Here is a 15,370-nt window from a genome sequence, read left to right on the forward strand (position 1 = left end):
ACTATATATAAGAAATAATTATATCTCTACAGAAATAGAGCACAGCAATGATTAGAACTATCTTGAATGCATTTGGGTCAATATTAAAGGTTGGTGGGGGGATGACATTGCCATAGGTCTATACTACAGGCCACCCAACCAAGCAGAGGAAGTAGATGAACTTTTTGCTAGTCAGATAACTAAGGTATGTAGGAAGCACACCACAATAGTAATGGGGGATTTTAACTACCCTGACATCAACTGGGAAACAAACTCTGCACCAAGTGGAAGATCCAACAGGTTTCTAATGAATCTAGCAGACAACTTTGTTTCCCAAAAAGTAGAGAAGGGAACAAGGGGATCAGCCATATTGGACTTAATTCTCACTAACAGAGAGAAAATGATGGAAGGTGTTGAAGCCATAGGAACCCTGGGAGCAAGTGACCATGCAATATTGGAATTCAACATTAACCAAACACAAGTAGTAGAACAAAGTCAAACTAGACTCTTAGGCTTTAAGAGAGCTAATTTCAATAAACTTAGAGAGAGCTTGGGAAGAATTCTATGGATGAGAATCCTCAAGGGGAAAACAACTCAAGAAGCTTGGGAAATTTTGAAAAATGAGATTAGAAAAGCCCAGTCTAGCACAATACCAATGAAGAAGAAAAATAACAGCTCCCAAAAGAAACCAGCATGGCTGCATAAAGAACTCTCTGACAAATTAAAAGACAAAAAAGATAAGTACAAAAAGTGGAAAGAGGGGGACATAACTAAGGCAGAATATCAGCAAATAGCCCGAGCCTGTAAAGATGAAGTAAGGAAAGCTAAGGCTCACAATGAAGAAAGGCTTGCCAAAAAAGTAAAAAATAACAAAAAAGCTTCTTCCAACATGTTAAAAACAAGAAAAAAGTTAAGGAAACAATTGGTCCATTGCTGGGAGAAAGTGGCAAGAAGGTAACAAGCAACAGGGAGAAAGCAGAACTATTTAATTCATTTTTTGCATCTGTCTTTACACAAAGGGATAAAACAGTCCAACCCATCAAAAACAGCACCACAAAAATCAGATTAGGAACACAAATTGAAATAGGGAAGAAAATGGTAAGTGAGCACCTGTCTACCCTAGACGAGTTCAAATCACCAGGACCAGACGGATTACACCCCAGGGTTCTGAAGGAACTGGCAGATGAGATCTCAGAACACTGAACTATATCTTTCAGCAATCCTGAAGTACTGGGGAACTGCCAGAGGACTGGAAAGGAGCTGATGTGGTTTCCATCTTCAAAAAAGAAAAAAAAATAGACCGAAGAAACTATAGACCTATCAGCCTGACCTCAATTTCAGGAAAGCAATACCAGGAAAGATTCTGGAAAGGATAATCAAGCAACGAATTAGCGAACACCTAGAAGCAAACAAAGTAATAGCCAAAAGCCAACATGGGTTTGTCAAAAACAGATCATGCTAGACTAATCTTATTGCATTCTTTGACAAAGTGACAAAATTAGTGGACCAGAGGAATGCCATTGATATAGTTTACTTGGACTTCGGTAAGGTATTTGATAAGGTAGACCATAACCTACTACTAGATAAAGTAGAAGAATGTGGGTTAGACAGCATCACCACCAGATTGATTCATAACTGGCTGACCAACCGCACTCAATGTGTAGTCCTCAATGGAACTGCATCTACATGGAGGAAAGTGTGCAGTAGAGTACCCCAAGGCTCTGTTTTAGGCCCAGTACTCTTCAACATCTTCATCAATGATTTGGATGAGGGAATAAATGGGGAACTCATCAAATTTGCAGATGACACCAAGCTGGCAGGAATAGCCAACACTCCAGAAGACAGGCTTAAGATACAGAAGGGTCTTGGACTTCCAGTTCCGGCGGCTGACGGCAACGGGCAAGCTTTGCTCGCCCCGCGCTTCCCCGGTGGGCTCCCCACTCCTTGGGGGGCACAGGACGCCCTGTAGAGGCTCCTGCCGGAGGGGCGGCACCGCAGGGGATCCCCGGGATCGGCGGCGGCTGGTGGGGGCCCCCCCGCCTCGCTCCAGGCACTGGGGAGCATGATGGGGAGACGCTCCGGCGTCTTTGCTGTGAGGCTGTGCGGAGAATGAGCAAGCAGAAGGATGCGGCTGCGGTGCGGTGAGGCGTAGACTCCTTTCCATTCCCTTTACCAACTTGGAGAAACTACCAGCAGCTTAAATCTTTTCCTTTCGGCTGATTTGGAGAGGCGCGGCTGGAGGGGTTTCCCCCCCCCCCTTTGGACAGGTGGCTTGGAACAATTCTGCTCTCAGCCCCAGGGGAAGGAGGAGGGGGGAGAGCCAACCAATGATGTCATGCCCTTACTAAAAGTGATTTTCTCGGACTTAACCCCATAATATATTGATGATCTGGGAACTTTGGGAACTTTGAACTTTGAAAACTTTGTTATGCCTCTAAACCCCGAAGCTGGCAGGGCAAGATGGCACACTTCCGTTGTCTTTATGAACTGTGAAACCTGACTCCACCTTTAAAACTTCAGGCTTCCGGTCTTTGTCTCCGTGCTACTCAGACAAATCTCTTGTTGATTGCTACCCTTTACACTCCCTGGAGTGAAAAACTCTGCTCTATTGCCAGGGTGATTAGAGAAACTCTCTTCTGCCTGGACCCTCTGCCCCCTGGACTCTTCTGGCTGTTCTGCCACTCTGACTGACCATTCTCTACACTGACTGAACTCTTTATTCCATAAACAATGTCTCCTAAAAGACCACCTCCTGGAAAGCCTGGCTTTGCCACCTCTGCCCCGACATCTGCAACCTCCAGTTCTAGTACACAATCAACGATGACAGCTTTCATGCAACCTAAAAGTACAGAGACGGAGTTTCAACAAATGTTCCAGCAACTTTTACAGGGACAAGAGGAGATAAAGAAACAACTAAAGGAGATGAAAGAAGAAATTAAAGAGAACCAGGCTCAAATTAATAAGAACTCAAAGAGACTGGATCTTTTGGAGGGTGGGATGGCTGAGATAAGGGAGGGGGTGGAAGGGGTGCAGAAGGGAAACAAAGAACTTGATACCCAACAGATGAAAATAGAGTTTGAGAGAATGTCCTTTTACCTTAGATTCCAAAACGTGATGGAGGCAGATGATGAAAACATAAGGGACATCATGACAAGTATTTTGGCTGAATACATCCAGAAAGAAAAACAACAGATGGGGTGGGAGATAGACCTGGTTTACAGAGTGAATTCAGCTTATGCTAATAATAATAATAATAAATTTAAATTTATTAGCCGCTCCCTTTCCAGACAGGACTCGGGGCGGCGTACAAGGGAGCATATAAAACATATACAAACACATAAACATACATATATACAGAACATACATGCACGGAGGAGGTAACAAATTACATCACATTGGACAATTAAAAGTCACCATTAAAATACCCCAATTGTAAAACACAATTTAAAATTTAAAATTTAAGATTTAAAAGAACTGTCAGGAGGAGTAAGAAAAATTTACGGTTGAGCCAGGCCAGATAATTGAAAGAGGTGGGTCTTCAGCTGTACACGGAAGGAGCGGAGATCGGAAGTAGTCCTGATGTCACGGGGGAGGTCATTCCACAGGGCTGGGCCCATCACAGAGAAGGCTCTGCTCCTGGGTGTCGCCCCCCGACACTGTTTGGCGGACGGCACCCGAAGAAGTCCCTCTCTGTGTGAGCGGATTGGTCGTAGGGATGTATGGGGCAGGATGCGATCCTGCATGTAACTAGGCCCTGTGCCATGAAGCGCTTTAAAGATCATAATCGAAACCTTGAAACGCACTCGGTAGACTACAGGAAGCCAGTGCAGCTCGCGCAGGAGAGGTGTTACAGGGGAGTATCTAGTCCTCCCCATAATCACCCACGGGGCCGCGTTCTGGACCAACTGCAGTCTCCGAGTGCATCTCAAGGAAAGCCCCATGTAGAGAGCATTGCAGTAGTCCAGGCGAGACGTCACTAGCGCATGGGTGACTGTGCGTAGGGCATCCCGGTCCAATAAGGGGCGCAATTGGCGCATCAGGCGAACCTGATGGAACGCCCCCCTTGCCACGGCTGTTACATGGTCATCCATGGACAGCCGGGCATCTAGGAGGATGCCCAAATTGCGCACCTGTTCCATGGGGGCCAGTTGCACGCCCCCAATAGCCAGAGATGGAAGCAACTGGTTGAACCGGGAGGCCGGAAGCCACGGCCACTCCATCTTGGAAGGGTTGAGTTTTAGTCGGTTGTCATCCATCCAGACCCGTACGGCCTCCAAACACCGGGACATCATTTTGACGGCCTCATTGGGGTGGTTCGGGGTGGAAATGTATAGCTGAGTATCATCAGCATACAGATGATATCCCACCCCAAAACCACAGATGATCTCGCCCAGCGGTTTCATGTATGTGTTGAACAGGAGGGGCGAGAGCACCGACCCCTGAGGCACCCCACATGTGAGTGGCCTCCGGGTCGATCTCTGCTCCCCTGCCAACACACGTTGCGTCCGGTCAGAGAGGTAGGAGCCAAACCACCGTAGAACGGTGCCCCTGACTCCCAACCCCTCTAGCCAGTGCAACAGGATACCATGGTCGATGGTATCGAACGCCGCCGAGAGATCTAATAGGACCAGGATAGAGGAACAGCCCCTATCTCTGGCCCTCCAGAGATCATCAACCAATGCGACCAAGGCCGTCTCCGTGCTGTGCCCGGGTCGGAAGCCGGACTGGCGCGGGTCTAGATAATCATTCTCCTCCAGGTGCCGTGGGAACTGTTGTGCTACCACACTCTCTACAACCTTTGCTAAAAAAGGAAGGTTGGAGACTGGACGATAATTGACTAGGTCCATTGGGTCCAGGGAAGGCTTCTTGAGCAGGGGCCTCACCACCGCCTCTTTCAAGGCGGTCGGTAGGAGCCCCTCACCCAACGAAGCGTTCACTAGGCCCAGGAGCCAGTCGCGTGTAACCTCCCAGGATGCCAGTACAAGCCAGGAGGGACACGGGTCCAATAAACATGTGGTAGGTCGCAGACGTCCACGCAACCTGTCCAAATCCTCGATGGCAACCGAGTCAAACTCCTCCCAAAGCGGTCCCTCAAGACTCACCGCGGGCGTCTCAGCTGGACCACTGAAAGGGGCCCATCCCATCCGGATTTGAGCGACTTTGTCCTGTAGATATTTCCCAAACTCCTCTGCTCTGCCCTGTAAAGGGGCTTCCCGCGGTCTCTCAAACAAGAGGGAGCGAGTCACCCGAAACAGGGCGGCAGGGCGGTTATCTGCGGACGCAATAAGGGCGGCACAATATTGGCGTTTGGCCGCTCTTAATGCCACAAGGTACGTCCTCAAATAGGCTCGTGCCTGTGCTCGGTCAAATTCGGAACGGGAGGATCTCCACCGACTCTCTAGGCGTCTCTTGTGGCGTTTCATCACCCTTAGCTCCTCGGTAAACCAAGGGGCCAGGGTGGTTCGTCGCCGCAGGAGAGGCCGCAAAGGCGCCATCCGGTCTAGGGCCCCGGTAGTCGCACTATTCCATGCGTCTACCAGGTCCTCCACTCGGTGGCGGGTCAGGTCCACAGGAGGTGGCCCAAGCTCTGTCTGGAACCTATCTGGTTCCATCAGGCGCTTGGGGCGGAACCATCTAATACCTTCCGGTTCCGCCTCCCCGCAGCGGGGGGTAGCACCGGGGAAGTCCAGCCGGAGAAGTGAGTGATCTGACCATGACAGGGGAATAATAGTTGGATCCCCTATTCCCAGATCACTCGTCCACTGGCCAGAGACAAAGACAAGGTCCAGCGTGTGGCCTCCCTCGTGGACACACAACGTACCCAGGGAGGTACACATTAAATTTCTCAGAAAGAGTACAAGAGATGAAATTCTGAGTGCACAAAGGGGGCAAGCCTTGACATATCAAGATAGGGAAATAACCATTCTGAAGCAGATCCCCAAGAAAGTGAGGGAAAAAAGAAAAAGCTATTCGCAATTAGCGAATAAATTATACCAGAAGGGGGTGTGGTTCAGATGGTTGATGCCTGAAGGTATGCTAATATTCTGGGAGGAGACAAGAGTTAGAATTAATACACCCACGGAGGCGCAGGCTTTTATGGAAAAAAACAAAGCACACCTAGAAAAACCAGATGATCCTACAACAGACACGCAGGACACGGGAGGGGCCGGAGCTCGGTCGGCGGGGGGAGATGGGGCAATACCAAGAAAGCTCAGATCACAAAAATGAACAAGAAAATCTTTTTGACATAAACTGATCGAAATTACCAATTGAATTAATATGCTGACTATATACTACTATGTACTAATGATTTTGTCTAGATGTATATTATGAGTATGGAGGGAGGGGGCACCTACCGCACTTCGCAACTGCCAAAATTTGTATACTTTTTCCACTACCTTTTTCCCTGTAAATTTCTAAAAAAACCAATAAAACTTTGTTCAAAAAAAAAAAAAAGATACAGAAGGGTCTTCTGTCTAACGTGTTTTATAAAAACCTCTTGGCTTTTCTGTGTCCTATTTGGCCCCTAGTCCACAGTTGGCATTAAATAAATGTCATAATAGGAATATACAATTTCCTAAGGCACTAATTATAGCCAAATGGAAGGAAGTAGGAATTGCCAAATGTAAGGGGAGCTATGGTTATTGCAAATGTTTGTTTGGAAGAGGAAGTTATGAGTCACACTCAGATCAAAGAAGGCTTTTCCTTTCCTTTTAAATATCAGTCAATAAAAGTTTCCCACAACTCCCTTATGGGAGAAGCTGCTCCTAGCAATCTTTCTTAATACTCATAAAGAAGCTTAAATGGTGCACTCTTTTAAATTATTGTATATTGCATTGTTATACTCTAATAAAATATTATATATTTTATGACATGAACATAGTGTTTTGTTCAATAATTATGTTCTTACCGGACCAAAAGCATTGCTGTCAAAGCTGTGCCCATGATGATCACCTTCTACCCATATATGGCCATGTGGAATTTTCACATATTTCTTTTTATAGCCTATGGTTCTAAAGGCAAATGGAAATGGAAAGTTAGTTGTGTAAAAAAGCAAAACAAAAAGTCAACACTTTGGCTACAATCTTAATATGTATTGATCCTTTATTTTTTGCATGCTGTTCTCTTTTTTTTAAAAAAAATAATAAAATCATAAATATCAAAGTAGCCCCTTAATTTCTCTCAACCCTCTCCACCCCCCCAAAAAATATTCAGTTTTCAAATACAATCATGCCGACTTGAAAACTCTCATTTGTATTTCTGAAAATATAGGATGCAGGTTCCTCCATAGATTGTGTTCTTTGCCATTAACTACCATATTTTTCAGACTATAAGATGCACCGGAGTATAAGACGCACCATGATTTTGAAGAGGTAAATTTTTTAAAAAAAGGTTTTTGCACTCTACCGGCCTCCCAAATCCTCTGCATGCCTCGGTTTTTGCAAAAAAAGGGGGGCATGCAGAGTTTTGGGAGGTTTGTAGAGTGCTCCTGGGGCCTGGGGAGGGGGCAAACACAAGCAAATAAGGCCCATTTTTTGTAAAAAAAAAAGGGGGGGATGCAGAGGTTTTGGGAGGCTTATAGAGTGCTCCTAAGGGCTGGGTGGGGGGGGAATGGCCTGTTGTTTGCTTTTTTTGCCCTCCCCAGCCCTCAGGAGCATTTTGCAAGCCTCCCAAATCCTCTGCATGTCCATTTTTCAAAGAGGGAGGGGTTTCGGTAGGACTACCTGTATAAATCCCAATTTTATAAGTTAGTATAGAAACAGGTGCTTTGATAACTCTAGTTTTTAAAAACTGGGGAAAGTTGTATACAAACCTGTTCTGACCCCCCCACCAACACACACACACACACACACACACACACACACACACACACACCGAGCCATAGATAAGGTACCAGATTTATTTACAGACAGAACAGGTCCTTGGCAGCAATCCAACACAAATAAGTCTTCATAACAAACTCGGCACTGATAGCACTGGCAGCAATCCAGCCTGCCACGCTCACAAGACTGTTCTCCCACATTAGTTCATGCATTGACTTCTGCAAAATGTGTGTGCACAAGCAGTCCTTTTATAGTCTGGAGAGGAGTCTAATTATCAGCAGCTGAGAGCAATTACCTCCTGTAACTGTGCAATTGCTCCTTACATCTGTTAGCGCATCGGTAACGAGCATCTAATAACTCACTGCTGATGTCTGACTCACTGTCCCGTGACTCCTCCCCACTGCTCCAAGGCATGACATCAGGAGCCCCCTTCCTTTCGCTTTCACCGCTGCTCCATGTCTCAGGCGCCTCCTGGTGGCCGACCAGACTCTCCGATCCCTGCTTGGAGTCAGACCCTGCCCAGGGTCCTCCACATCCTCCACAGCCGACTCATAGGGACCCTCGCTGTCGGAGTCTGGTGGCCGCTCCACCGGCTCCTGCTGGGCCACAACATAAACCAATGTTCTAAGCTCATGGGAATAAATGTACAGTTGAAGATCCTAACTGTGGTTTGCATTCTTTTGCAGTTAGAAATAAAAGATTCATAATATCTGATGAAATTGAAAAGGCCGTCTAAGGAGGTTATTGGTAAAAGGTACAACTCTTGTACATATGTGAGCTTAATTCACTACAAAATATATGAGAACCTCCCCCCCCCCCACACACGTGTACTGTTTAAAGTGTCTTTGCAAGAAAACATTCACAGCAAACTTAATTGAGCTATGAGTGGTGGCAGGGAGAGGAATCAGATAGGAACCTGTGGCCCAGTAAAACAAAACTTTATATTAACTGACCACTTCACAGAAATAGTATAACTGCCATACGGACATGGTAGGAAGAGATAAATAACAATAAGATTACCCAGATGGGTTTATCAAAAATCCAACATCATGTAGTAATTTACATTGTGTCTACTTTATTCCTTGTCTTTCCTTTGTAGTACTGTAAAGCAAAGGAATATAAGCTATGCTTCTGCCTGACCAACCCAGAGCTACTCAACAAAGTGTCATACTTTACTTGGAGTCCAGTGTATACTATTTTATTATTTGCACACTAATAAAATTATGTTGTATTTTCAAAGTTATTTGGTTGGCATATATGAACCACACCACTTGGTTTGTGTTTGGCTGAAATTATAACAAGCTATCACTCAGCCAGAAATTCGCACATTAAGAATGGATTGGAAAGAAGAAAGAGAAGACACTGAAATTGACAAAAGGACCATGCTTATTTATTTATTTTACATTTCAGAACTACCCATCTCTCTCAGAGATATATACTGTCCTTCCTCCTTCCTTTATTTTTCAAGAAAAGGACTACATAATTAGGCAACACACTCAATGAAGATATGCCTAAGCTATTTGTCCTGTATATACCATGTTTTCCCAAAAATATGACCTACTCCAAAAGTAAGCCTAGTTTTAAGCGTTCAGAAGACTTCAGAGAAGCCTCCGGACGGTCCCTGAAGCCTCCGGAGGGCCTCCGGGGGGCGGGGGGCTCTTTTCGCCCTCCCCAGTCTCCTATAAAGCCTCTGGAGCCTGGGGAGGGCGAAAAATGGCTTTTAAAATGGTGAACTCAGCTGGCCAGCGCGCGCATGCGCACTGGCCAGCTGACAGGGCAGCGCCTCGCATACCCTGTCAAATGGCTCCGCGTGCCACCTGTGGCATGCGTACCATAGGTTCGCCATCACTGGTATAGGGTTTCCTGCCTAGGCAGGGGGTAGGTCTCTCCAAGGTCCCTTCCAACTCTGCTATTGTATTGTATTGTATTGTATTGTGTGTGAGTCAGTTGTGCAGCTTTTGTGTTATTTTTGTGTAAAGTGTGATAGTTGGTTTTTGAGCTCTCTGTGACTCTGTGAAGTTCCTGCTTGTTGGACCCCAGTCACATCCTGAAAAGACTGTACATTGTTGGGTGAAAACAGAGATCCCTTCCATTAACACTAGTCCTCAGCTTACAAAGCACCTTTTTTTCTTTGTAGCAGTAGCCTTTAACACAGTGGTTCTCAACCTGTGGCTCATTGGGGGTCGAACGACCTTTTCACAGGGATCGCCTAAGACCATCAGAACTCTTTAACTCTTTAGACTCTAAGCATGCTGTGTCGCTCTCTCTCTCGCGCGCGCGCAAACGCGTGCTTGCACACACCCACAAATACACAGGGAAGTAGGAGGAGAAATGCAAAAGTAAAAAAAATAGGGAGTCTATGTGTGGGGAGGGGAGGGGGGGAGAAATCTCAGTTGCACTTCTGACCCCTTTAAAAAGTTTGTGTAAATTGGAATGAGGTCAGATTTGGAGCTTCTCATTGCACACGGTTATTGGATTCCAAGCCAATCGGAGCCGAGGGGTGGGGTTTTGGCATGATGGAATGTTGGATACAGCTTATGATTGGCTTAGAAAAGAGCTGAGGAAGGGTAAAGCCCGAAGAGGCGGAATTGAGCGCCGCTCTAAGCTCAGCAAGGAAAATGTGTGTAGTGGGGTGGGGGAAGAGGCCAAGTCTGTAGTCCCGGTTTGTACATGTCTCTTTCCTTTTTGGGGGGCTGTGCATCTACAGGCAAGCAAGACGGGACTCTATACATTTACTGCACCAGTCACTGTTTTTCCTATTGGGAAGACATCCGGTTATTAATGCTACTCGGTTGCATGAGCCCAGCTAACTCCCTGGCAGCCGCTGAACAATCATAGAAAAAACTCTTGATCCCTCTAATTACGAGTTCTTTGGACGAATATATTTTTAAAATTATTATTACCAGTTTTGCTTGGTGACATGGACATTTTCATTTTTAAGTGGGTTTCTGTGTGTGTATCTTCAAGATTTTTTAGTAGTGGGCATGCTGCTTCTGCCGAGACACCTCAAGTACAGTATTAGGAGAGGGTGAAAGACAGGGAGAAAAAAAACACCCACTTGTGAACGCCAGGGTGGGGGAAGAGGTGGAAAAGAGAGAGAGAGAGAAAATTAGGAATGGCGGCTGTTTTGTTTTTTCTTTCCTTTTTTTCTTTTTAAAAGAAAGGCACTCTTTCCACTTAGAGCCGGGAGCCTGCTCTTAAACTTGCAGTGCAAAGTTGCGGCGCAAGGCATGTGCAAGTGTTGGAAGAAGAAAACGTGGTGTGGAACTATAATTACTTCCCGGAGGGAGTCATGCTTTAAGTAACGGGGGACAAAGAGCTGTCCAAAAGGGGCTTGGAGAGTTCCAACTGACCGGCAAAGTTGAGGCACTTATTTAATTTATTGGGTGGCCAAGCTGAACCCCACCGATTTTTTTAATGGTTGGGGGTCACCACAACATGAGGAACTGCATTAAAGGGTCACAGCATTAGGAAGGTTGAGAAACGCTGCTTTAACAGGAAGGATGAAAGGGCAACAGACTTTGGCCAGTTTCTTTGCCAAGAAACCAAAACTGGCACAAAAATCAGAATTGGCCTTGGAAGATCCAAAACCATCCCAAGCATCACAAGCACCACCACTTCAACCACTTGAGCTTGGAGAAAGCATGCTGTCAAGCATTGAGTCTCCCGAGTCTGAAATTGAAATTAATCTTCCTGACTGCTGGACTTTGCAACAGTTGAGAAACTTTCAAGAAAAGCATGAGGGACTGGAAGTTTCAAATAAGCAATTAGGTTGCAAGTACTGTGAGAAACATGAATTCACAATAGTAAGTGGTGTTCAGTGGTGCTTCCAAAGAATGGAAGCATTTCAAGATTGAGGTATCAGTGTAAACAGGGACGTGCGGTCAGGGGAGGAAGGGGAGGCAGAGCCTCACTGGTCTCATCATGAAAAAAAAGGGAAAAGGCACACGTGGTCCGATTCCCTGCCTTCCTGAGTCAACATGAAGGGGACCGCGGAGCGCGCTCTGCTGGCTTGCGCTCCGCGGTCCCCTTCATGTTGACTCAGGAAGGCGGGGAATGGGACCATGTGTGCAGGAGGCTGAGGCTGCCTCAGCCTCCTGAACACGTGGTCCCATTCGCCGCCTTCCTGATGACGTCACCAGCCTCACCAGCCATAAACCTCACCGCATGTCACTGAGTGTAAATAAGGATGTCATCAAGATAGACTATCACGCCTTTGTATAGGTGGTCATGCAAAACTTCATTTATTAGTTGTATGAAAACCGCTGGTGCCCCCTGTAGGCCAAAAGGGAGTACTCGGAATTGAAAACAACCAAGTGAGGATGTAAGCCTCTGCTTTGCTGCTGTAATCACTCCAGGCGGTCCACCAAGTGGTGCGCCATTATCTGAATCAAGCGAAGGAGGACTACAAGAGAGTAGTGGATAGGTTTTGGTGTGCGTTGATGGAGTTGGCTGTGGGAGATCGCATGTGGCTGTCCACACGGCATCTTCCCTCCCACCGGCCAGCTAAGAGGTTAGACCACCGGTATCTTGGGCCGTTCCCCGTGGAGGCCATCATCAACCCGGTGGCCTATCGCCTGACCTGCCACACTCGATGTGAGTGCACCCGGTGTTCCATCAATCGCTCCTGATCCCTGAGCGGTCAGCTTGTCCTTTCCGCCAACCATCTCGGCCCCAGCCATCAGCGCGTGAGGTAGAGATGCAACAACCGCACAAAGCGGTCCGGATCCGAGACTCGAGGTGGCTAAAAGGACGTTTCCAGTACTTGGTGGACTGGAAGGACAATGGGTCGGACGGGGGGACTTGGACTGATGCGACAGATGTACATGCCGCTGCTTTGGTGCAGGCCCATCATGCACAATATCCCTCAAGGCCGCACCCTGAGCGTCAGACCCGGGGGAAGGGCCCTGCGGTGAGGGATAATGTTGTGACTCAGCAGGATCCTTTGCAGCTGCTGAGCGACTCAGATAGCGACGAACCCTATGAGTCGGCTATGGAGGAGGTGGAAGACCCTGGGCAGGGTTCAAACACAGAGCAGGGACTAGAGAAGCTGGTTGGCCACCAGGAGGCGCCTGAGGCATGGAGCAGTGGGGAAGATCAAAGGGGGTTTGTCCCTGATGCAAGATTAAGAAGGGTGGAGAAACGAAGGCAACAGTTGCTCCGGAGACAAGCTCCTAAGAGATAATGAAGCTCAGGTGGTTGTGGCGTGGCCCTTCTCAAGAGCATATATAAGAAGGGACGTTGGGAGGAGGTTTTCTCAGGACACAACCGTTCATATTAATCTGGAGAACTCTTTGTCTGATCTGCCTTGTGTGTCTGTTTGTAACCAGCTGGAGAAGTTCTTGTTGGTATCTGTTGGAGCCTGGGTTGCTGCCAACATCCTGTCTGTGAGTCGTGTTTGGGCTTTCAGCCAACAAGATTAGAGGACTGTCAATAAAGTGTTGCAGACAGCTAAACCTGTGTCAGCGTTAATTACCGGACGGAGGGGGGTCAGAACACATTTGTATATTATGGTATATCTTCTTTTTGTAGAGCATTATCATCATTGGTGCAAAGAAGTGACCTTGAAGACAGCACTTTTTTTGTTCTTATGTAAGTATTTGCATACCTATTCTATTGCTGTGTGTACTTCATTTATTCTTACTTAAGTATTAAATGCATGAAATAATTGGTATAGCTTCTTTTTGTAGTCATAAGGGCAAAGAAGTGAGGTTGACTTGGCCATAACCACCTACCCAGTCACATGACCACCAAGCCATGCCCGCCCAGTCATATGACCATCAAGCTGTGCCCACCAAGCCACGTCCACAGAACCGGTAGGGAAAATTTTTGAATTTCACCACTGAATAATGCACTAATTCTGTATAAATAATACTCTATACTGGCTTCCGGTTCCGGCGGCTGACGGCGACGGGCAAGCTTTGCTCACCCCGCGCTTTCCTGGTGGGCTCCCCACTCCTTGGGGGGCACAGGATGCCCCGTAGAGGCTCCTGCCGGAATAACGGCACCATGGGGGATCCCCTGGATCGGCGGCAGCTGGGGGGGCCCGCCTCGCTCTAGGCACCAGGGAGCATGATGGGGGACGCTCCGGCGTCTTCGCTGCAAGGCTGACGGAAGAAAACAACAAGCAGAAGGACGCAGCTGCGGTGCAGTGCGGTGACAACTCCCTCTCATCCCCTTTATTAATCCGGAAAAATTGCCAGCAGCTTAAACTTTACTTTCGACTTGGCTGGAGAAGCACGGCTGGAGGGAGGGGGACTTCCCCCCCCCTCGGACAGGCGGCTTGAAACAATTTTGCTCTCAGCCCCAAGGGAAGGAGGAGGGGGGAGAGCCGACTAAGGATGTCACGCTCCTATTAATGGTGAATTTTGAACTTAATTCTATAATGGAATGATGATCTGGAAAGTTTTGGAAACTTTGAAAACTTTGTTATGCCTCCAAACCCGAAGCTGGCAGGGCAAGATGGCACACTTCCGCTGTCTTTATGAACTGTGAAACCTGACTCCATCTTTAAAACTTCAGGCTTCGGGTCTTTGTCTCCGTGCTACTCAGACAAATCTCTTGTGGATTGCTACCTTTTGAACTCCCTGGAGTGAAAAACTTTACTCTATTGTCAGGGTGATTAGAAAAATCCTCTCCTGCCTGGACCTTCTATCTCCTGGACTCTCCTGGCTGTTCTATCCCTCTGACTGATTATTCTCTGTACTGACTGAACTCTTTATTTCACAAACAATGTCTCCTAAAAAACCACCTCCTGGAAAACCTGGCTTTGCTGCTTCTGCCCCGACATCTGCAACGTCCAGTCCTAGTACACAATCAACGATAACAGCTTTGATGCAACCTTAAACTACAGCGACTGAGTTTCAACAAATGTTCCAGCAACTTCTACAGGGACAAGAGGAAATAAAAAAACAACTAACGGAGATGAAAGAAGAAATCAAAGAGAACCAGGCCCAAATAAATAAAAACTCACAGAGACTGGATCTCTTGGAGGGTGGGACGGCTGAGATGAGGGAGGGAATGGAGGGGGTGCAGAAGGGGAACAAAGAACTTGATACCCAACAGATGAAAATAGAATTTGAGAGAATGTCCTTTTATCTTAGATTTCAAAATGTGGTGGAAGCAGATGATGAAGATATAAGGGACATTATGACAAGTATTTTGGCTGAATACATCCAGAGAGAGAAACAACAGATGGGGTGGAAAATAGATTTGGTTTATAGAGTGAACTCAGCTTATGCTAGAACACATAACGTACCCAGGGAGGTACACATTAAATTTCTCAGAAAAAGTACAAGAGATGAAATTCTGAGTACACAAAGGGGGCAAGATTTGAAATACCAGGACAGGCAAATAACCATTCTGAAACAGATCCCCAAGAAAGTGAGGGGAAAAAGAAAAAGTTATTCGCAGCTAGCGAAGAAACTATACCAGAAGGGGGTGTGGTTCAGATGCCTGATGCCTGAAGGTATGTTAGTATTCTGGGAGGACACAAGAGTTAGAATTAATACACCCATAGAGGCACAGGCCTTTATGGAAAAAAACAAAGCTCTCTTAGAAAAACCAGA

General features: G+C 46.8%; 1 protein-coding gene across 1 annotated transcript in view; it reads right to left on the reverse strand.

Annotated features, from left to right (window-relative positions):
* The window catches only part of IMMP2L (inner mitochondrial membrane peptidase subunit 2), a 142,728-nt gene that overhangs the window by 13,100 nt on the left and 114,258 nt on the right, over window positions 1-15,370 (reverse strand). Inside the window, exon 5 of the mRNA XM_081957468.1 lies at window positions 6,890-6,992. Coding sequence (XP_081813594.1) covers window positions 6,890-6,992 — 103 coding nt within the window. The remainder of the gene's footprint in view (window positions 1-6,889; window positions 6,993-15,370) is intronic.

Source organism: Natrix helvetica, assembly GCF_964273705.1.
Source record: "Natrix helvetica genome assembly, chromosome: 6".
Lineage (NCBI taxonomy): Eukaryota > Metazoa > Chordata > Lepidosauria > Squamata > Natricidae > Natrix > Natrix helvetica.